The sequence below is a fragment of the Xenopus laevis genome, chromosome 5S (assembly GCF_017654675.1).
Source record: "Xenopus laevis strain J_2021 chromosome 5S, Xenopus_laevis_v10.1, whole genome shotgun sequence".
NCBI lineage: Eukaryota > Metazoa > Chordata > Amphibia > Anura > Pipidae > Xenopus > Xenopus laevis.
Genome location: NC_054380.1, coordinates 140,572,538 through 140,596,126, shown reverse-complemented (window position 1 = coordinate 140,596,126; position 23,589 = coordinate 140,572,538). Strand labels below are relative to the sequence as shown.

General features: G+C 41.0%; 1 protein-coding gene across 1 annotated transcript; it reads left to right on the top strand.

Moving 5' to 3' along the window:
- Positions 1-78: 78 nt before the first annotated feature.
- Positions 79-23,387, top strand: hadha.S (hydroxyacyl-CoA dehydrogenase trifunctional multienzyme complex subunit alpha S homeolog). Its single transcript, NM_001092149.1, is given in 20 exon segments — positions 79-184; positions 4,956-4,997; positions 6,805-6,875; positions 8,736-8,869; positions 9,188-9,326; positions 9,717-9,836; positions 10,107-10,209; positions 10,637-10,759; positions 12,150-12,268; positions 12,949-13,005; positions 13,155-13,264; positions 13,460-13,594; positions 13,913-14,084; positions 14,694-14,780; positions 15,262-15,402; positions 15,555-15,623; positions 15,929-16,124; positions 17,994-18,108; positions 21,279-21,424; positions 22,900-23,387. Coding segments are annotated over 20 exon segments (2,283 nt in total). The 5' UTR covers positions 79-126; the 3' UTR covers positions 23,046-23,387.
- Positions 23,388-23,589: the final 202 nt, after the last annotated feature.

Here is a 23,589-nt window from a genome sequence, read left to right as displayed (position 1 = left end):
TTGCATTTGCTCCCAGTTGTTAGGTATTTGTACCCGGACAGACAGGCAGTGCCGCGGACAGCTAAAAGTCACTAAGGGAAAAGTTGCCTCTTGAGGTTGAGTCCTGTCAGTGTCACACCGGACAAGATGGCGGCTGCGCGACTCGTTGGGGTTCTGGCCAGGCTCGGAGGCGCTAACAGGACAGGTACTCGGGACAGTCTCGTGTATGAGGGATTGGGGCTCTGCTGGGGCACCTATAGGGTGGGCTTCACCTGTGGGACCCGGTTGGTTGGTACTTGAGAAAACGCCAAGATCCTCTGCAGCTTCTGTCCGACTACTTTACTTTACAGTATCAGGGGATTCTGGGTAATGTGTTCAACCTCAGGCTTAAAGGGCAACTTCACCTTTCTCTTAATATGTCATAGAATTATTCATTCTCAGCAACTGTTCATTTGCTCTTCATCTTTTTTTATATAGTTTTTTAATTATTTCTTCTTCTGACCCTTTCCAGCTTTCAAATGGGGGTCACTGACCCCATCTAAAAACAAACACTCTGCAAGGCTACAAATGTATTGTTATTGTTCCTTTTTATTCCTCCTCTTTCTATTCAGGCCTCTCCTATTCATATTCCAGTCTCTTATTCAAATCAATGTATGGTTGCTAGGGGGATGGGGACCCTAGCAACCAGATGGCTGAAATGACAAACTGGAGAGCTGCTGAATAAAAAGTTAAATAAGTCAAAAACCACAAATAATAAAAGATGAAAACCAATTGCAAATTGTCTCAGAATATCCCTCTCTACATCATACTAAAGGTGGCCATACACGGGCCGATAAAAGCTGACGACAGACCGAGTTGGCAGCTTATTGGCCCGTGTATGGGGCCCCCCCCGACGGGCTTATCAGGGAGAGCTCCTCTCTTTTGGCGACATCGTGTATGGCCACCTCAACGGTTAATTTAAAGGCGAAAAATCCCTTTAAGACTTGTGTGTAAACACCAACAGTGGCACAATGACAAACACAGGTGCAAATGTGCTGTTGCCATAGCAACGAGACATTTTCAGGTGCAGCCAGAGCAACCAGACAGTTAGGGCTGTTACTGACGTGCAGTTGAAGCTGCGTTCCGTTTTTCTGCGTTCAGCTGCAGGGGAGCGCAGGAATAGACGCATTACTTTTTTTCAATGGGGCTGTACTCACAAAGGCGTGTGTAGGTGCCGAACGCAGGAAAAATGCAGCATGTTGCGTCTCAACCTGCGTTTGGCGCCTACACGCACCTGTGTGAGTACAGCCCCATTGAAAAGAACTTAATGCGTCTATTCCTGAGCTCCCCTGCGGCTGAACGCAGAAAAACGGAACGCAGCTTCAACCGCTCGTCAGTAAGAGCCCTATAAGTTCAAAGCTGAATTGTGCGCTTGAACCAAACTGGGCGACTCTGAGCGGCCGACATGATACGACCTTAATTGTTCCTAATGAATCAATTAGTGTGAATTTATTAGCAGGGTGGGCTCCTAATCTCTGCTGATTCATCTGTGTGGCCCTAATGACCACGGCACAACCACTCGGCCTAATTAGTGTTTAATGACACTCCCCAGATTAACTTGCAGTTGGTCCTTCTGCACATACACTGGGGACTGATCCCCATTTAGCCCTTAGAGATGGAAACATTTCAGAAGCCCTTAAATCTAAAGTGTACTGAGAAGCGCTTACTTGTCCTACTTGAGGGGACCCCAGTGATGATCTAGTGATTGAGTAGCCGGCTGGATTGTGGTGCAAAACTAAAGGGATCGGCTCTCACAGTGGGACCTCTGGGCTCAGAGAGAAGCCGCCGTGTCCTTAGAAAACCTTTGTAAACTTCCCCCAGTGAGGCCTCCAGCTATAGAATAATCCTGCTCAGACTGTTCCTGCATGAGACATGGGAATTCCTACAGCTGCTGTTTGTCTGTGTACAAAAGGGAAATGAATAAAGTGCAGAACAGTGTGAGTATTTCTATGGAAATGATAGGGACTCCTTTTACTTTATCACATTAAGTTTCACAAGCGTGACCTTGAGGAGTGACACTTGCCTCAAACTGAAATACACAGACGGTGCAATCTCAATTTTACATCCCCTGATTTTAAGTTTTCCCTCATTGTTCTTTTGTGGCTCCACCTATAATATTATGCACAAAACATTTTCCTGGATTTTACACCATTTGTTTCTGGTCCCCTGAATGGAATGGAATGGAAAATGGGGGTTCCACTGTAAATGATTGATTTTGGTATGAACTTCTGTTTCTCGTTTTTATTTCGATCTTATGAAATAGGCTGTATCAGTATTTACTCATAATACACACAATTACTGTAGCTACATTGCGTTTATCCCTGGTCCCACACAGCCATGGATATATTCTATATTTTGTAATGGAAATGTTTGGCACTGATTGTTACTACTCACTGCTGCCTGTCACTGCTCATTTAGGTAATCAGTGTTAATGACTTGGAGTAATGCAGCCATACAGTTAGCATGGAAAGGCTTTATTTAAAGGGATACTGTCATGGGAAAAAAAATGTTTTTCAAAATGAATCAGTTAATAGTGCTGCTCCAGCAGAATTCTGCACTGAAATCCATTTCTCAAAAGAGCAAACAGATTTTTTATATTCAATTTTGAAATCTGACATGGGGCTAGACATATTGTCAATTCCCCAGCTGCCCCAAGTCATGTGACTTGTGCTCTGATCAACTTCAATCACTCTTTACTGCTTTACTGCAAGTTGGAGTGATATCACCCCCCCTTCCCCCCCAGCAGCCAAACAAAAGAACAATGGGAAGGTAACCAGATAACAGCTCCCTAACACAAGATAACAGCTGCCTGGTAGATCTAAGAACAACACTCAATAGTAAAAACCCATGTCCCACTGAGACACATTCAGTTACATTGAGAAGGAAAAACAGCAGCCTGCCAGAAAGCAGTTCTCTCCTAAAGTGCAGGCACAAGTCACATGACCATGGACAGCTGGGAAATTGACAATATGTCTAGACCCATGTCAGATTTCAAAATTGAATATAAAAAAAAATCAGTTTGCTCTTTTGAGAAATGGATTTCAGTGCAGAATTCTGCTGGAGTAGCACTATTAACTGATGTGTTTTGGGAAAAAAACATGTTTTCCGATGACAGGATCCCTTTAAGTATAGATACCATGTTTCTCATGCATTGGACTCAATGGGCTTCCCAGCCAAGGTTCACTGTCTAATGGTCCTACTGTTATTGAATGTGGTTGAGAGATCTCCCCTACACCTGCCTCTACAGTTTACCCAGCCCCAAATTTCTCTAGAGAAACAACTGACGGCAAAGTGAGTGCAGTCATTTCCATTGACTATTGTGCCCTTTGTCCCACATACATGGGAAGGTGACCCAACAGGGGGAGCCAAGAATTCCATCCCAACTGTCATTATGGCACATACAGAGGAGTAGTCTCCTGTGTGACTCAGTACTACTGATAGCAGCTACAGAGAACACAAGGCATAGTGTGTATATAGCAGCCTTTAGTACAAACACTCAAAGTTAATTGTCAAGTTATTATTGTGACCATCTTTCATCACCGGCTCTCCTCATCTCCACCCCCACTATCATTAGTTACACAAACACTCCATCATATTTTTCATATGGACTGGTTGGAAACTATGACAAATAAAGAATAACACAAAGAAAAGGGTTTTTTTTTTCTGCTTGGATGAGTTATATCTTCACTCGCTACACATACTAGATATCTCACAATATACGCATTCAGACACACCACCGAAATATTATCCAATATCCTATAGTACAAGAAACAGATCAATATATCCAAAACCTACGCCAACCACAGGAGCGGAGTCCACGGATTCCCCCCCCCCCCAGCAGTCACCAAATAAACCGAAAGTTATGTACAGATTGTTAAATATTCTCAAACTTTATGGGAAAATACTGTTGTGCTGATTATTATTATTCTGCTAGCGACGGCCAAGTGTAATTTGCCAAGACTGTATGGACAACGGAAGCAATTTCTGTACCTCCAAAATCCGTTATGTTTGTTTATTTTATATTGTTATGAAAATTAAATAAAAACGTGTATTAAAATAAAAAAGTTATTACTATGAAACCAGGAAAGCTGCCGTTGGATTAAAAAATGTTTTGTATAATGAGAGATGACCAAACTATTGTCCTTGTATTAAGGTGGCCATACACGGGCCGATAAAAGCTGGAGACAGACCGAGTCGGCAGCTTATTGGCCCGTGTATGGGGCCCCCCGACGGGCTTCCCCGATCGAGATCTGGCCGAAAGTCGGCCAGATCTCGATTGGATGGGATTAAAAATCCAGTCGGATCGCGGCCGCATCTGTTCGTTGATGCAGTCCCGCGATCCGACCACCCGTTTGCGAACGCTAGGATCCGATCGTTGGGCCCTAGGGCCCAAGATCGGATCAGCTCGATATTGCCCACCTCAATCGCCAAAACAATCGCCAAGACATCGCCAAACGAGCGGATCTATCCATGTATGGCCACCTTAAGTCTCTGCTTTCCTCTGGTAAATACAGGGGAACTCCCCAGGCCTATGTCCCCCCTCAATCATCATAGAAACCTCATGAATGCACTGTAAGTATGGATATAGGAGAGTGCAGTGTATATAGAGCGTGTGGATACATATCCTCCAGCTGTAGCAGATGTGATGTGATTCTCCATTGCACTTTATGTACAGTACAGAGTTCTCAGCCCCGGGTGGATCCTTATGAAATGGGAACAGGCTGCAAAGTCCATAGATTGCACACGACAAACACACAACCTGTTTCTACTGAACAACCGTCCATTTGTGGCTTTTCTTTCTCTCTTTCACTGTGTTTAGTTAAATGTTTTACTTATTGGTCTTACAATGTCCTAACCCCCCCAACACACGCTGTATTAAGAGTTTAGTCTGCTAATGATCCCTATAACTAACTGCTCCTCTTGTGCTTCTTCTCTAGGTTATTCTTGCAGACATCTCTCCATGGCATCAGCACTACTGAGTAAGTGGCCCGTGTCTCTTCTGTTTGCAATGGGTATTGTTGTTCCCGTCTCAGTGCATGGGAAATCAGTAGGCCTGCCTCCAGAGATCTGCTTTGTGTTATGTCACAAGCTCTTTCTAATCCGTTTAGTCTAATTATAAACCCCGTTTATTTCCTGATGTGATAATCGCTGATGATTAGTGCCCTCTAGTGGCAAAATGATCCTTAAATAATAAAATCCCCTTCTTTTCACCTTCAAGGAAAGCCTTTAAGGGTTCAAGCACATAGGGAGATTTAGTCACGTGACGACTAATCGGCTCTTCTGCAGGGCCACCGCCAATGCACTCGTGGCACTTCGATTTCCGAAGCCGCCTCGTGAGGCAACTTCGGAAATAGAAGTGCTGCGAGTGCATTGGCGCTGGTGTTTTGGCGAGATTGTCGCCCCGCCAGGCGTCTAAATCTCCCCGAATCTGCCCGTGTGCTTAAAGTGTACCTGTCACCCAGACACAAAAATTTGTATAATAAAAGTCCTTTTCAAATTAAACATGAAATCCAATTTCTATTTTTTATTAAAGCATTCATAGCTGTTGTAAACTCATTTAAACATCTCAGCTGTCAATCAAACATTGTTTGCCCCTCCTCTATGCCTTACCTCCCAACTGTCCCTTTTTCGGAGGGACAGTCCCTCTTTTGACAGCTCAACCCGCAGTCCCTCATTTGTACTGGAAAGTCCCTCTTTTCTCTGCACTGAACAGCCAGAAAAAGAAACAAAGTTTCTCACTTAATTGGCTTTTAGCAGAGAGCCCAGAACAGCCACAGGTGCAAATAAGACACTTTGTAACAATTTTGAGACACAAAAACACAGTTTAGATAAGGAGAAATATTTTCAAACTTTCATAACCTGCCGAATTTTGTAAAACAAACATGGTAATTAGGGGGTGTGGCCACAGAAAGGGGTGTGGTCAAAAAATTGCTGCGCTACGTGCGGAAAAATTTTTTCTCACTCTTTTTACTTCCAAAATGTTGGGAGGTATGCTCTATGCCCTGGGCGGGGCAGACAATGACTTTCACTTTCCATTCAGCACTTCTTAGATGTCACTGCTCTCCCCACATTCCCCCGTTCTCATCACTGTTTAATTGTGTAACCAGGACATGGGGATGGACATCAGCTCCCCCAATCTGGTGCACAAACAAGATTCTGAGATGATACAAGACTTGTTTCCACAAAATGGCTCCTGCCTGCTTGCTATAATTATGAATTCACAGACTGATGGAAACAAGATTCAAATAATTTATATAGTGTAATTAAAGTTAATTTTGCTTGAATAATGTGATAAAATAGGATTTTGAATATTTTGTTTGGGTGAAGGGTCCCCTTTAAACCCTAAAACATTTTTTGTTCTAGATCTGTAATTTCTCAGCATAATGTCCCTTTAAATCAGAAGCTTTTTGTTTGAACCTCCGCTTTATTCCCCATCATTTCTCATCATTTGCTTAGGCCTCCTGCAAATCACCGTGTGATATAGATGCATAAAGTGTTATGAGTTCTGATTTGCAGGACAACCAAACCCTGAGGCAAAGGCAGCTATCTAATTTTCTGTTAAAGCATAATAATAGTATTTAATCAATCTTTCTGAAGGTATATCGGCTATGTAACTAATCTACATAACTTCATAAATCCACATTTGGGGTAAAACTGTTACAGGCATGGGCTGGATTTTTGCACGAGCAGCAATACTTCCATTCATACTGCACACACGCAGATTTTCTTACCTCTTTTATCGTATATTCTAGGCTAACACCCCACTTGTTTCTTTTTTTTTTTCAGCAAGAACCCACGTAAACTATGAGATCAAAGATGACGTTGCTGTTGTTCGATTTAACACTCCCAATTCCAAGGTAATAACTGCTTAGTTTACCCTTTAAACTGTGAGTTTAGTTAAGAAGTTATGCCTGATGGGCTTTTGAGCCATTGTTTGTACATGTAATAAATTAATGTCTCATGGAAACAGCACCCATGAAATATACAAAGACACTACAGCCTGTGACTTTAGTAGTAAATCTTAGTGGACTTATACATAGTAGTACATCTTTAGTAGGGATGCACCAAATCCAGGATTTGGTTCGGGATTCGGCCCAATCCTTCTGCCCGGCCGAACCGAATCCTAATTTGCATATGCAAATTAGGACGGGAGGCAAATCACGTGACTTTTTGTCACAAAACAAGGAAGTGAAAATTTTTCCCCTTCCCACTCCTAATTTGCATATGCAAATTCGGATTTGGTTCGGTATTCGGCCGAATCGGGGGTTCGGCCGAATCCAAAATAGTGGATTTGATGCATCCCTAATCTTTAGGCTAGCATTATTCTAGTGTGACCAACCGTGCTACTGCAATGCCCTTGTCTCTTCCACTACTGAGATTCCCAATATTACTTAGTGGGGGGCATTCTTACCTTTTTAAAGTTTATTATGATCAGTACCCCATTTTATCAGTTGCTCTCAAATATGAAAATTTACCCTAAAATATCTCTCTTTGGAAGACTCCGTCTCTAATGGTGGCCATAGACGCAAAGAGCCGCATCTTTCCCAGATATGCCATTAACGAGCATGGCTATATCGGTAGTGAATCTGAACGTTCGGCCCGATCCGATTACGATGCGCAATGGGCTCCGGCAGGACGAAAGATGACGGCACTCTCCACAAACGATCCGAAAATCGTACGAATCCTCGATTCATACGATAGGATCTGTGCGTCGATGGCCAGCTTAATACTTTAACCATTCCTCGGTGTATGCAGTTGCTGGAGAACCTTTTCATGCTAGAGCAATAATGGTAGTTGCAGTTTAATTATATCTTCAGACTCTCTTTGGTTGTTATTTACACCTGACAACGACACATTAAACATTCACTTTTTCTTTACATTCTCAAGGCCACATAGAGGTTTGCCTGGACTTGAAGCCAGTAAGAATCCAATGGCTTAACCAATATACATGTATTTGATTTCTATCACTATTAGATGGCAAACAAAACACTACTGATCACATTCCTCTAATAATGAGCAGTAATAATAATGCGAGTAACTCCAGACCTGAGATTATTCACTAAAAAAAAACATGGCATATTCCCAGCAAGAGAGAGCAGAGGACCTTGCCTTGCTTCCCATTTGAAACAAATCTTTGGTAATCTCAGCTAAGAAAGAACATTGGTATTTAGTAGGGATTCACTGAATCCACTATTTGGGATTCAGGCGGAACACCGGAATCCTCCATGAAAGATTCGGCCAAATACTGAACTGAATCCTAATCTGCATATGCAAATTAGGACTGGTATTCAGATAATCACAATTAACCATTTAATACTTATATGAGAGAAAAGAGAGAATGCAGGCAACCGTAGAATGCAGGCAACCGTAGAATGCAGGCAACCGTAGACTGCAGGCAACCGTAGAATGCAGGCAACCATCCTACATATCCAATGGTATTAGGGGCTGGATGGAAAAACAACAAAAAAAAGTCTTTTACTTCCTTGTTTTGTGATTAAAGAAAGTTACGTATTTTCCCTTCCCACCCAAATTTGCATATGCAAATTAGGATTCGGTTGAGCCAGGAACAAGGATTGGGCCAAATCCGAATCCTGCTAAAAATGCAGAATCAAGAAACAAATCCTGGATTTGGTGCATTTTATGTGCGTTCCTAGTAAGTTTACATAATTTGGGCTGTAGACTTGTTCTGTAGATTAATTCTTGCCTGGTTTGTGTAGGTGAACACACTGTCCAAGCAGCTGCAGACAGAATTCAGCGATGTTATGAATGAAATCTGGGCCAACGATGCCGTCCAAAGTGCCGTCCTGATCTCTTCCAAACCAGGCTGCTTCATCGCTGGGGCTGATATCAAGTAAGTCTGATGATCACAGGCTTTGTCTGATTATACTAACACTTCTGCAGTAATAGCTTGAGTTTATCTTACAGGGTTCAGGTTACTATACTATACTTACTAACATGCTCTTGTATGGCTTCAGTCCCAGAACAAATTCGATTTGTGGATGCTTTTAAAGCATTCACAATAACTCATGTCTGTCCTCAGATTTATGCACCCTACCAGTTATAACTAGCATTGGATTTATAATATTGAAAGATGACCCCTGAGCCGTTTCACAGTTGACTAATGTATGGCCTTTAAGTCAAATTGATTTATCTTTTCTACTTTAAACAGCATGATTGAGTCCTGTAAGTCCAATCAGGAAGTCACACAATTGTCCCAGGAAGGGCAGAAGATGTTTGCAAAGCTGGAGAAGTCCCCCAAACCCATAGTTGCTGCCATCAATGGTTCCTGCCTGGGAGGTGGACTAGAGGTCAGTATTCTATCTTGTTTTCTTTTTGCTTTGGGATTTGGCCGTTTTAGCAGGATTCGGCTGAATCCTTATGCCTGGCCGAACCAAATCTTAATTTGCATATGGTTCGGTATTCCGCCGAATCTTTCGTAGAGGAAACAGGGCTTCGGCCGAATCCCAAATAGTGGATTCTGTGCCTCCCTAGTGATAAGCAATCCAAATACCATTAGATATGGTTGCCTGCATTCTTTCTTTTCTCTCATATAGGTATTAAATGTTTAATTATCGGACTACCAGTTACACTTTCCTATTTGTAACTGAATCACTGCCCAGTGCTACAACTCGTGACAAATCTATGCACAATCTTTAGGAATAATGATGTCTGATCTATATTAATTGAATTTACAACAGGTGGCCATTGCCTGCCAGTACAGAGTGGCAACAAAGGACAAGAAGACTGTTCTGGGGACCCCAGAGGTTTTACTTGGGTTGTTGCCGGGGGCAGGAGGAACACAGAGGCTGCCCAGGATGGTGAGTAACACTATGATAATTATAATGCAGCTCCCATCTAGGCTGACTATAGAGTAATCTGTATGATAGTTTTCTAACATGTCTGCTCCTGTTTAATCCATCCAGTCATGTGCAAGTAATTATCAATTTAGATAGACAGCTTTCCCCATGATATGTTAGTTTTTGTGAATGCCAAATACTGGAATCTGGGCTATTATTGAGAATACTCAACTATCAAATCGGTGTTGTGGCTTTAATATTACTCTGGGGTCCTGATCTCGCTTTCTTCAGGTTGGTCTTCCCACTGCTTTTGACATGATGCTGACTGGAAGAAACATCCGAGCTGACAGAGCCAAGAGGATGGGCTTGGTGGATCAGCTTGTTGATCCGCTCGGTGAGTTCAAATATAACTTTTTCTTTGTATTTTTATCACATGGTGTCACTCAAACAGTGAATGCAAAATGCACCCACATATGAGAAGCACCTAACACCCCTTACTTCATAATCATTGGGATACAGTATGTGTTACATGGTATAACCAAAGGCAGACGACACCTATAGATATATACACTTTCTCTTTTAAACCCAACACACATACTGTAAGTGAAAATATTGTAGATGAGCTTAGTCTTCTATAGTCATATCTAGAGCATACAGCTAGGTTTAAACTTGCAGCCAATTCCCCAGTCTTGGCTGACAACATTAAGTAAATTAAGCAATTCAGTCTGTTATTCTCTTGTTTTACTAACATCTGCAGCAGCAGCAAGATTATTTGTTATGGACCATGATATCGTAATACTCTATATAAATATGCTTTACAGGACCAGGCCTGAAAAGTCCAGAGGAGAGAACTATCGAGTACCTGGAAGAAGTAGCCATGGACTATGCCAGAGGAATTGCCAGGAAGAAGATCTCCTTGAAGAAAGAGAAGGGTCTGATACAGAGTAAGTATGGGCACTTCCACTTCTGTCCTGCCTCCCACATTTGCATTCGGTATTCATGAGTTCAGGTAGTAACTATAGCTCGATTACAATGTCATTTCTCCTACCGCACACCTGTAGTTCACCAATCCTGCAACTGGTGGTGCGTTTCTTCCATTGACCTGGCCGGGTCCCTTAGCAACGCATGTGTATAGAAAACAGATCCGCACACACACTGGTTAATGCAGTCGGGGAGTATCCCCTTTTATTCAGCCACCAAACATGACAGTTTGGTGGCTGAATAAAAGGGGATACTCCCGACTGCATTAACCAGTGTGTGCGGATCCGTTTTCTATACACATGAGTAACTATAGCTAGCCATGCAAGCAGCTTATTACTAGTTTTAGCCATGCAAATTTGGGCAGCTTGTAAGCCAATTTCAGACCATACTGTCATTATCTGATAATAGTTAGTCTACCCATGATAGGAAAATCTGGTGTGCTAATGTGTCTCTGGCAAAAGTACAGGACAGGTAACTACAAGGGCCACATTTTACTCTGTTTCTTATAATCGGCTGTTTTGCCATGCAATTGCCTTACAAATTATTAGGGATGCACCGAATCCACTATTTTGGTTTTCGGACGAATACCAATCCGAAATCTCATTTGCATGCGCAAATTGTGTTTAGTGACAAAAAGTCATGCGATTTCCCTCTCCGCCCCTAATTTGCATATGCAAATTAGGATTCAGATTATGTTCAGCCTGGCGTAAGGATTTTCCTGCTGAAAAAGGCTGAATCCTGGATTTGGTGCCTCCCTACAAATTATACATTGTTAGATATTCGGTTAGTTGGGCAACGACTCGGGTAACCAGGATTTCATCCTTTGTATCCCTATCTAGAGGCAAGTTTTGTGCTGGGCAAGTAATTCTTAGCAAATGCATATCCGTTAGCTTTGACTGATGTAGCACAGTAATAAGAATAAAAATGCTTGTGCTTGTGTTACTATAACACTTATCTCCCAAATATTAAAGTTACTGTTGAGTTGAGACGTTTGTAATTTACTTACTGCTTTATATCCTTTATTGAACGCACGGGCCTCTCTGGAGCAAATCAGTAGCCCTGCCATTTCTCATGATCAATATGTGTAACTCTATACGTAGAACTTCTGAATACGCCTGTGTATACACAGCCGTAATTTTAAGAATTATGAGGGAATCCTTACTTTTTCCTCTTCTTAAAAGTATCCATTCATCAGCTATTCAACCAATCGCTTTCTTATTTAGGCCATTATCTTGCACTTTATGGCAGTAGATTGGGAAGTAATTCTTGTCATCCAGGCAGAATCCATTCAGTAAGCTTATTTTGCTAAGTACAGCTCTGATGATGCAGTATAATTTTTCCTTTTTGTTCCAGAGGTCACAGACTATGTTATGTCCGTGCCATTTGTCCGCCAACAAATCTACAACACCGTGGAGAAAAAAGTGAAAAAACAGACAAAGGGGCTTTACCCTGCCCCCCTCAAGATTATTGAGGTATTGTGCAAACTGAGTGTTCACGAGTTGAATGTTTATTAGTCCAACGTTTCGGTCCCACACAGGAACCTTTTTCAAGGAAACCTTGATATATTCTATATAGTATATGGTGCATTAAAGGAGAACTATAGCTGAGCTGATGTCTGTAACTTGAGCTTTGTCCACCTCAGAATGTAAAGTATATGTGTGTGTGTGTGTGTATATATATATATATATATATATATATATATATATATATATATATATATATATATATGTGTGTGTGTTTATTAGTAAGTAATTAATTCATGTTGCATGGCAGCTCAGACACCAGTGCATCAGTAGTCCGGTAGCATAATTTTCTATGGAAGATATGACCTCACTTTTTACTAATGTTTGAAGATTTCCCACTACCGTTTCTCAGCAGTAGCCTAGAACAAACTGAGCATATGCAGTGCTACTGACTCTCAAAAAATGCCCTAACAAGATCCAAACTACGAGTTGCTGAGGATTCATTTGGAATGGATCATTACTCTTAGGATGTGTGATACCGTAGGTTTGGTATATAAAATACTGCATTTCTAGTCATGTTTTAGTTGTCCTTTAAATGCATTTGCTTTCAGTCAGTCCACTTTTTTTTTGTTTGCAATGTCTGTAGGCCCACCTTGTTCCCATACAATATTTTTTTCTTTTTCTCCCAGGTGGTAAAGACTGGGCTGGATCAGGGGCAGGAGGCAGGCTATCTTGCTGAGGCACAGGTATGTTTAGTGTTTGGGAGAAGACTTTTTCTAAGCAGCCACTATTTCACATGCTTTCAGCTAATATATTTAATTTCCATCATTTTGGAGAGCATTTTGATTATGAACCATGATTGTTCCACATAAACCTTTTCTTCTGAATCCTGCAGAAATTTGGTGAGCTTGGGATGACCTCAGAGTCCAAAGCACTAATTGGGCTGTACCATGGACAGGTTCTTTGTAAGAAGAATAAGTTTGGCACCCCGGAAAGACCAGTGCAGTAAGTGCTGAGGATAATGGTCCTTTACATCATGAGATGTGTAATTAGTATAAAACGGGCTTTGCGACCATTATTTAGGCCTGGGTCATTCAAAAGAGTTTTCAGACCCTGGGACATACTAGCTGGAATAAGAAGCAGTTAAGACATCTGTCTATATTGTATTTTTCTATATTTTCTGTTTTCCAATCTTCTCAGGAAATTGGCTATACTTGGGGCTGGACTTATGGGAGCTGGCATTGCTCAGGTGTCCGTGGATAAAGGTTTAAAGACCATTCTAAAGGACACAACCATTGAAGGCTTAGGAAGAGGCCAGCAACAAGTCTACAAAGGGTACGTTTTAAAAAGTATTAAATGTAGAATTTCTTGTTGGGCGGAAAAGCTGAATATTGGCAGAAAATTAAATGTAAGACTGGGACAGTTCCGTTATTATATTCTACTAAAGCAGCTACAGAGAGCACAGCCAAATTTGTTTCCACATCTGTAGACCCTGTATTGACTCTTACCTCTGAATCAGAGACATTCTGCCTATTATCACAAATGTAGGCCATCCCATGGTAATTCCCAGGCAGAACCAGTATTATAATAAACTTGATTTGTTTGATCATTATTCTTTAAATGGAAATACAAATGTACCATTGTTTACCGCAGACTTAATGACAAGGTGAAGAAGAAGAGTGTGACTTCCTTTGAGCGAGACAGCATTGTCACCAATCTGACGGGACAACTGGATTATAAGGGTTTTGAGACGGCCGATATGGTGATCGAGGCCGTGTTTGAGGATATAAGCATTAAACATAAAGTATTGCAGGAGGTGGAATCTGTGAGTATCAGTAGTTCCTTAGTGGGTAGAGTCACACACACCCAGAATTCTTATTCAATCACTATGAATAAAGGCGCTGTGATGTGACTGCTAAACGCTGCATCAAGCAATGGGTGCAATGCAAGAAGAGGATCTCTCAATCCAGATTTAGGAGCAAATGTTTTCATTGCAACATAGGCACGTTATCAGGCAGTGGGACCCAGTCTAAAGTGCAGCACTTTATTGACTACAAATTACATGACATGTTTCGGGCTTAGCCCTTTCTCAAGTGTGAGATCCCTCTAACAATATCTACACAGCAGACAATGGAGGTACAGGCCTAGCAGTCATATCATGTGTGCAGCCTTTGCCATAACTCATTAGATACTGGCCTCTCTGGTGCATTTATTGGGTGTGTTAGATTCAAGTGCAGGCAATGTCTGTGGGATTGCACAATGGAAACGCCCAGTGGTTGGCTGGATGCCCCATGCACAGGGGAATTGGTTGGATAGATCTTTTACTGTGTGTGTCTTGTAGGCTAAACTGTGTGACAGACGCCATTGTGATTATGCAATATTTTTATTTTTTATCTCTCCGATCTGTAAAACGGTCTCTCTCTGCTTTCTGCAGGTCGTCCCCCCACACTGTATATTTGCCAGCAACACATCCGCCCTCCCCATCTCTCAGATAGCAGCGGCCAGCAAAAGGCCAGAGAAGGTGAGTACAAAGTCCTGTTACATGGAGCCGGGTATCTAATTATAATACACAAAAGCCATGAATATCTTGTAAATGATATCCTTATAAACGGTGACTTCTGATGTCATTTCTGTCACATGACTCACTGAAACTTGTGTATTATAATAAATAAAGTACCCCCAGTTGTAAAATATGAGGATATTAGAAGTTACCTTGGAGTTCCATGACCTGTATAAAAACACTCAGCCTTCGGCCTTGTGTTTTTATATGGTCATGAAACTCCTTGGTAACTTATAATATCCTTATATTTTACAAGAGGGGCTACTTTATTCACTATATTCATTACTGGAATTTCTCATTGTGCAGCAAAGCCATAAAGCTATTACATCCTGATTTAAATGATGGATTTAACGATCCTCTCGGAGCACCAAGGAGCTGTGTATGTACAGGACCTGCATTTGGGTTGTAATTTCCCTTATGTGTTCTGTCTGTGTGTGTGTAGGTGATAGGAATGCACTATTTCTCCCCTGTGGATAAGATGCAACTGTTGGAAATAATCACTACAGACAAAACGTCTAAGGACACCACTGCTTCTGCTGTAGCCGTCGGCCTCAAGCAGGGCAAGGTCATCATTGTGGTGAAGGTAAGTTACTAGTGATGGAACAGAAACCTGGATCAACTTTTATAAAAATGTCCTAAATACTCCATGACAGTGGCCCAATGAGTGGGTTTTGCTATTATTGCATAAAGCAAGACATAATGGTGATGATTAACTTGCTGTTTTGGGGTTGATAGGATGGACCAGGATTCTACACTACCCGCTGCCTGGGCCCCATGATGGCTGAAGTCGTCCGTGTCCTGCAGGTAATGGAATAGGAAAACATCATTTTGCTTTTAATTACAGGCAAATTATACAATCAAATATTTTAAAGGAATGCTAAAAACACAATATTATATGAACATGAGCATGAAATGTATGCCGTTTGTTTGTCCCCATTAAAGTTTTTTTGTGGGTAATGAGTATTATCCATTCTGTGAATCTGTATTTATCCTTTATTTAGTGAAGCCACAGTTCACGGTATAGTCAGATGCCTTTCAGCTTTTGTGACCATTGAGCTTTCCCAGAACCCCCTGCTTTGCATTTATTTTGTCTTTGTGGAAATTCATAGGAAGGGGTAGATCCCAAGAAACTGGACGCCCTCTCTACCGGCTTTGGTTTCCCAGTAGGGGCTTCTACTCTAGCTGATGAGGTGGGCATTGATGTGGCGGCTCACGTGGCTGAGGATCTGGGCAAAGCTTTTGGAGAGCGGTTTGGGGGCGGAAACATTGAGCTATTGAAAGCCATGGTGGCCAAAGGATTCTTGGGTATGTACTAAAGAGTGTTGAAATGGCGAGCTTACAAATGTGTCATTCCTAGCACTAATCCTGGTGGCTTTTATTATTATTTCCAATTCATGTGAGCTTTTAAAAACGCCCATAAATTCGACCAATTGAAATTTATTAAAAAAAAAACTAATTTTTAAAACTCTGAATAATTAAACCGAAAACTCAAATCGAATTTCAATTGAATTGAACTCAATTCAAGTTTTTTGTCTGAAACTCGAATCTCTGGAAGGCTGCAGACAGCTCCAAATTGATCCCTGGACGTCTCCCATTGACTTAAACGGCAATTCGGGAGGTTTAGGTGGTGAATAGTAGAATTCAAATTCTTAAAGGAGAAGTAAGTTCTTTATTTAAAAAACAGCTACCCCGGGCAAATGCCCCTAACTTTTTACTTACCCCTCAGTGCAGAGTCACGGCATCAGAGTTCACAGGCGCCATCTTCTTCTGTCTTTTTTGGGTCTTCTTCTGACGCTTCGGCAATTTTTGTGACTTTCGGCGCATGCGTAGTTGACAAAAACCCGGAGACTGCTCCAACTGCGCATGCGCCGATATGGAACTTGCTTTCCGATGAAGACCGAAGAAGATGGCTGCCGTGAACTCCGATGCCATAAATCTGCACCAAGGGGTAACTAAAAAGTTAGGGGCATTTGCCTGGGGTAGCAGCTAGCCTGGAGGGGGGGTCTATGTAGGGTAGGGGGTAGGGTTTTTTTAAATAAAGGGTTTACTTCTCCTTTTAAGGTCCATAGTATGATAAATCTTGAATATTTGAATTCAAATTTTTTAAAAAAACCTAATTTGTATAACTCCCTAATCAAATGACAGTTTTGACCATAAAAAAAAAATTATAATTTTGAATTTAATTCAACCCTTGATAAATCTACCCCTAAGTGTTGGCCCTAAAGGGTTAAAGCATTATAAGGGCAAGTCTACAGGCCGGGTTTAGGGGAAGGTATGTGTTTAATATTTAAGGGGCCCATTTACTATTGGTCGAATATCGAGGGTTAATTAACCCTCGATATTCGACCCTCGAAGTTAAATCCTTCGACTTTGAATATCGAAGTCGAAGGATTTACTCGAACGAAAATTCTTCAAATTGAACAATTTGAAGGATTTTAATCCATCGATCAAACGATTTTCCTTCGATCACAAATTGCTAGGAAAGCCTTCCCCATAGACTAAAATTGTACCTCGGTAGGTTTTAGGTGGTTGAAGTTTTTTTGAAAGAGACAGTACTTCGACTATCGAATGGTCGAATAGTCGAACAATTTTTAGTTCGATTCGAAGTCGTAGTTGAAGGTCGAAGTAGCCAAAAAAATACTTTGAAATTCGAAGTATTTTCTATTCTAATCCTTCACTCGAGCTAAGTAAATGTGCCCCTCATTTTTATTCCTATGTCAAAAGCGTTGTTATTGGATGTAGCCATGTTGTGATTGTATGTTCAGTTGTAGTCCTATTGGTGTGTGGCGGTATAGTTGCAGACCCCTTGTCGGCTCTTGCTGGAGTTGAACTTCAACACTCTCCCGGTCTTATTGGGGGCCACACATGTCTGTAAATACTGCTGTAATGAGAACTAGTGGCAAACCTATCAGACAGGGGCTGTGTTTCACATTCACAAGCCACATTCTACACACGCCCAATAACTAGTGATCACATTTCTAGGCAGAAAGTTTTATTTGTGGTTTTTAATGTGTTAATCATGTTAACTAAAGATAATGTTTGTTTATCTTAGGTTTCCTCTCATAGGGAGAGCAATGATTACTGGGACCAACCAAATACTCTCACTCTACATCAGAGTCACCATGTATGATTAACCCTTTCCCTGACAGTCCGTTCTCTCTCTCTGTCCCACAGGGCGTAAATCTGGGAAAGGCTTTTATATCTATCAGCAGGGAGTGAAGAGCCGACCCATTAACTCTGGCACTGAGGAGATACTGGAGAAGTTTAAGCTACAGGCCAAGCCTGAAGTGTATGTTATATCAAACTTATGTCATCTTGTTTATTTATATAAATGGGACAATAATCTCAGAACTCAGAAGCAGTTCTACCTACTCAGCCTATAAATAGTACAAGGGAATAATAATCCTGTAAATTTTATGGGATCTCTCTGTACAGACTATGAGCAAACTTAGGGACAGTTCCTGCTGAATTGTGCTTAGTACAGGGAACACCTATAGCTGCCATAGTTTTATGGGATCTCTCTGTACAGACTATGAGCAAACTTAGGGACTGTTCCTGCTGAATTGTGCTTAGTACAGGGAATACCTATGTTGCCATAGTTTTATGGGATCTCTCTGTACAGACTATGAGCAAACTTAGGGACTGTTCCTGCTGAATTGTGCTTAGTACAGGGAATACCTATGCTGCCATAGTTTTATGGGATCTCTCTGTACAGACTATGAGCAAACTTAGGGACTGTTCCTGCTGAATTGTGCTTAGTACAGGGAATACCTATGCTGCCATAGTTTTATGGGATCTCTCTGTACAGACTATGAGCAAACTTAGGGACTGTTCCTGCTGAATTGTGCTTAGTACAGAGGAATACCTATGTACCATAGTTTTATGGGATCTCTCTGTACAGACTATGAGCAAACTTAGGGGACTGTTCCTGCTGAATTGTGCTTAGTACAGAGGAATACCTATGCTGCCATAGTTTTATGGGATCTCTCTGTACAGACTATGAACAAACTTAGGGACAGTTCCTGCTGAATTGTGCTTAGTACAGGGAACACCTATAGCTGCCATAGTTTTATGGGATCTCTCTGTACAGACTATGAGCAAACTTAGGGACAGTTCCTGCTGAATTGTGCTTAGTACAGGGAACACCTATAGCTGCCATAGTTTTATGGGATCTCTCTGTACAGACTATGAGCAAACTTAGGGACTGTTCCTGCTGAATTGTGCTTAGTACAGGGAATACCTATGTTGCCATAGTTTTATGGGATCTCTCTGTACAGACTATGAGCAAACTTAGGGACTGTTCCTGCTGAATTGTGCTTAGTACAGGGAATACCTATGCTGCCATAGTTTTATGGGATCTCTCTGTACAGACTATGAGCAAACTTAGGGACTGTTCCTGCTGAATTGTGCTTAGTACAGGGAATACCTATGCTGCCATAGTTTTATGGGATCTCTCTGTACAGACTATGAGCAAACTTAGGGACTGTTCCTGCTGAATTGTGCTTAGTACAGAGGAATACCTATGTACCATAGTTTTATGGGATCTCTCTGTACAGACTATGAGCAAACTTAGGGGACTGTTCCTGCTGAATTGTGCTTAGTACAGAGGAATACCTATGCTGCCATAGTTTTATGGGATCTCTCTGTACAGACTATGAGCAAACTTAGGGACTGTTCCTGCTGAATTGTGCTTAGTACAGAGGAATACCTATGCTGCCATAGTTTTATGGGATCTCTCTGTACAGACTATGAGCAAACTTAGGGGGCTGTTCCTGCTGAATTGTGCTTAGTACAGGGAATACCTATGCTGCCATAGTTTTATGGGATCTCTCTGTACAGACTATGAGCAAACTTAGGGGCTGTTCCTGCTGAATTGTGCTTAGTACAGGGAATACCTATGCTGCCATAGTTTTATGGGATCTCTCTGTACAGACTATGAGCAAACTTAGGGACTGTTCCTGCTGAATTGTGCTTAGTACAGGGAATACCTATGCTGCCATAGTTTTATGGGATCTCTCTGTACAGACTATGAGCAAACTTAGGGACTGTTCCTGCTGAATTGTGCTTAGTACAGAGGAATACCTATGCTGCCATAGTTTTATGGGATCTCTCTGTACAGACTATGAGCAAACTTAGGGACTGTTCCTGCTGAATTGTGCTTAGTACAGGGAATACCTATGCTGCCATAGTTTTATGGGATCTCTCTGTACAGACTATGAGCAAACTTAGGGACTGTTCCTGCTGAATTGTGCTTAGTACAGAGGAATACCTATGCTGCCATAGTTTTATGGGATCTCTCTGTACAGACTATGAGCAAACTTAGGGGCTGTTCCTGCTGAATTGTGCTTAGTACAGAGGAATACCTATGCTGCCATAGTTTTATGGGATCTCTCTGTACAGACTATGAGCAAACTTAGGGACTGTTCTGCTGAATTGTGCTTAGTACAGCTAATACCTATGCTGCCATAGTTTTATGGGATCTCTCTGTACAGACTATGAACAAACTTAGGGACTGTTCCTGCTGAATTGTGTTTAGTACAGGGAATACCTATGCTGCCATAGTTTTATGGGATCTCTCTGTACAGACTATGAACAAACTTAGGGACTGTTCCTGCTGAATTGTGCTTAGTACAGGGAATACCTATGTGCCATAGTTTTATGGGATCTCTCTGTACAGACTATGAGCAAACTTAGGGACTGTTCCTGCTGAATTGTGCTTAGTACAGGGAATACCTATGCTGCCATAGTTTTATGGGATCTCTCTGTACAGACTATGAACAAACTTAGGGACTGTTCCTGCTGAATTGTGTTTAGTACAGGGAATACCTATGCTGCCATAGTTTTATGGGATCTCTCTGTACAGACTATGAGCAAACTTAGGGGCTGTTCCTGCTGAATTGTGCTTAGTACAGGGAATACCTATGCTGCCATAGTTTTATGGGATCTCTCTGTACAGACTATGAACAAACTTAGGGACTGTTCCTGCTGAATTGTGCTTAGTACAGGGAATACCTATGCTGCCATAGTTTTATGGGATCTCTCTGTACAGACTATGAACAAACTTAGGGACTGTTCCTGCTGAATTGTGCTTAGTACAGGGGAATACCTATGCTGCCATAGTTTTATGGGATCTCTCTGTACAGACTATGAGCAAACTTAGGGGCTGTTCCTGCTGAATTGTGCTTAGTACAGGGAATACCTATGCTGCCATAGTTTTATGGGATCTCTCTGTACAGACTATGAGCAAATTTAGGGGCTGTTCCTGCTAGTCCTATATACGTGTAGTTAATTTATTAAGAGACATTTTTGCCTGGCCATGTCCCACTGATGTCAGATCACATCACGTTGGCTACTAGGATATAACTGCTGCTTCTGAGATGAAAGTGTAACAAAGTAAAGCTATGTGAGGAGTTAGGAAGGAATCATGTGATTCAGTTGATGTGTGATGTCATTGTGTAGTTCCTCAGATGAAGACATCCAGATGCGCCTGGTCAGTCGCTTTGTGAATGAGGCAGTGATGTGTCTGCAGGAGGGAATCCTCGCTAACCCAGTAGAAGGAGATATTGGGGCTGTGTTTGGCCTTGGTTTCCCCCCTTGTCTGGGAGGTAAGTTTTCATCTTTCATTCTAGAGCCCAAATAAGTATTCACACAACTGACGTTAGCAACAAAGTGTCTCTGCTCCTTTAAACACAGGTTACATAGTTAAATTGGGTTGAAAAAAGACAAAGTCCATCAAGTTCAACCCCTCCAAATGAAAACCCATCATCCATACACACACCCCTCCCTACTTTTAATTAAAATTCTATATACCCATATCTATACTAACTATAGAGTTTAGTATCACAATAGCCTTGAATAGTCACCTTGTATCATTCACATACACAGCATTTTAGTAGTTACAAATTCTTCATAATGAAGCAAACATTAGAACAAGGCAAACAATATGGCAACTCATATGTACAGAGATAGGAAAACCACAATAAAATATAGTGATTATTTATCTGTACAGTTGGGTTTATTGAGATCAGTGAGAGCTGCCATACTGTTACTGATTAGTGCTGCCAAACCAGACTTGAGTGAATCTGTGGTGCCCTTCTCAAACTATTCTGATGCTTTTATACTAGTCTGATACTATCCTGATACTATTCTGATGCTTTTATACTAGTCTGATACTATTCTGATGCTTTTATACTATTCTGATACTATCCTGATACTATTCTGATGCTTTTATACTATTCTGATACTATCCTGATACTATTCTGATACTATCCTGATAATATTCTGATACTATCCTGATACTATTCTGATGCTTTTATACTATTCTGATACTATTCTGATACTATCCTGATACTGTTTTGATACTATGATACTTTTATACTATTCTGATACTACTACTATTATGATACTATTATGATACTTTGATACTATCCTGATACTATTCTGATACTTTTATACTATTCTGATACTATCCTGATACTACTACTATTATGATACTATTCTGATACTTTTATACTATTCTGATACTATCCTGATACTACTACTATTATGATACTATTCGGATACTTTTATACTATTCTGATACTATCCTGATACTTTTCTGATACTATTATGATACTTTTATACTTTTCTGATACTATTCTGATAATTCTGATACTTTTATACCATTCTAATACTATTATAATACTTTTCTGATACTATTCTGATAATTCTGATACTTTTATACTATTGATACTTTTATACTTTTCTGATACTTTCTTGATACGTTTCTGATACTATTCTGATACTTTTATACTATTCTGATACTTTTATACTATTCTGATAATTTTATACTATTCTGATAATTCTGATACTTTTATACTTTTCTGATACTATTCTGATAATTACGATACTTTTATGCTACTATTCTGCTAATTTTATACTATTCTGATACTTTTATGATACTATTAGGAAATATGACAAACACAGGGAATTTAGTAATAAAAATAACTGATTAGTGTAATGCTTGCGGGCCCCTCTACCTCCACATGTAGAGACGGTATCAATAGTGACCAGCCGATGCTCTCTGTATTATCTCACACAGGCCCATTCAGATACGCTGATGCGTTTGGAGCGAAGCACATAGTAGAGAAGATGAGGAAGTATGAGAGTGTATATGGCAGTCAGTTTACTCCATGCCAGTTGCTGATTGATCATGCCAACGACTCCAGCAAGAAGTTCCACCACTGAACCACTGAGCGGCTGCTCCTAAGGAAACAAGTGAGCAAGTGAGTGCAATGTCCCTGGAGAGGAATGAAGTGTTTAAGTTGTGGTTCAGTAACCAGAGAATCCTGATTGTAGCCATACGTGCCTTACATTTCATTCCACTCAGGCACTTGCGCTTCACCCATATAAGCTTTTCTGTATGGCTGATACTTGCACTTACATCTGACTGAGAGACATTTTATCCTATGCGCCAGTACCGGGGGGAGGTCCTTGTCAATGGGGGAGGTCCGGAATGTCCCAAGTTACTGGCAGTGAAGCCATTCCATTGCAATGTGGACTTGATCAATAAAATGTCGTTTTCAAGAACTTTCCTCTGTTTCTTGTTAGACACTGAGTTTGGTATCATTGGATTTATAGTTTAAATAGCTCCTCCCCTTCTGTACACACACTAAATACAATCACAATATACATTTGTGCAAACGATCAACATTTAAAATGTATTCGAGATCATTATATAGTTAATTTGGATTAAAAAAAGACCAAAGTTCAACCCCTCCAATTGAACCCC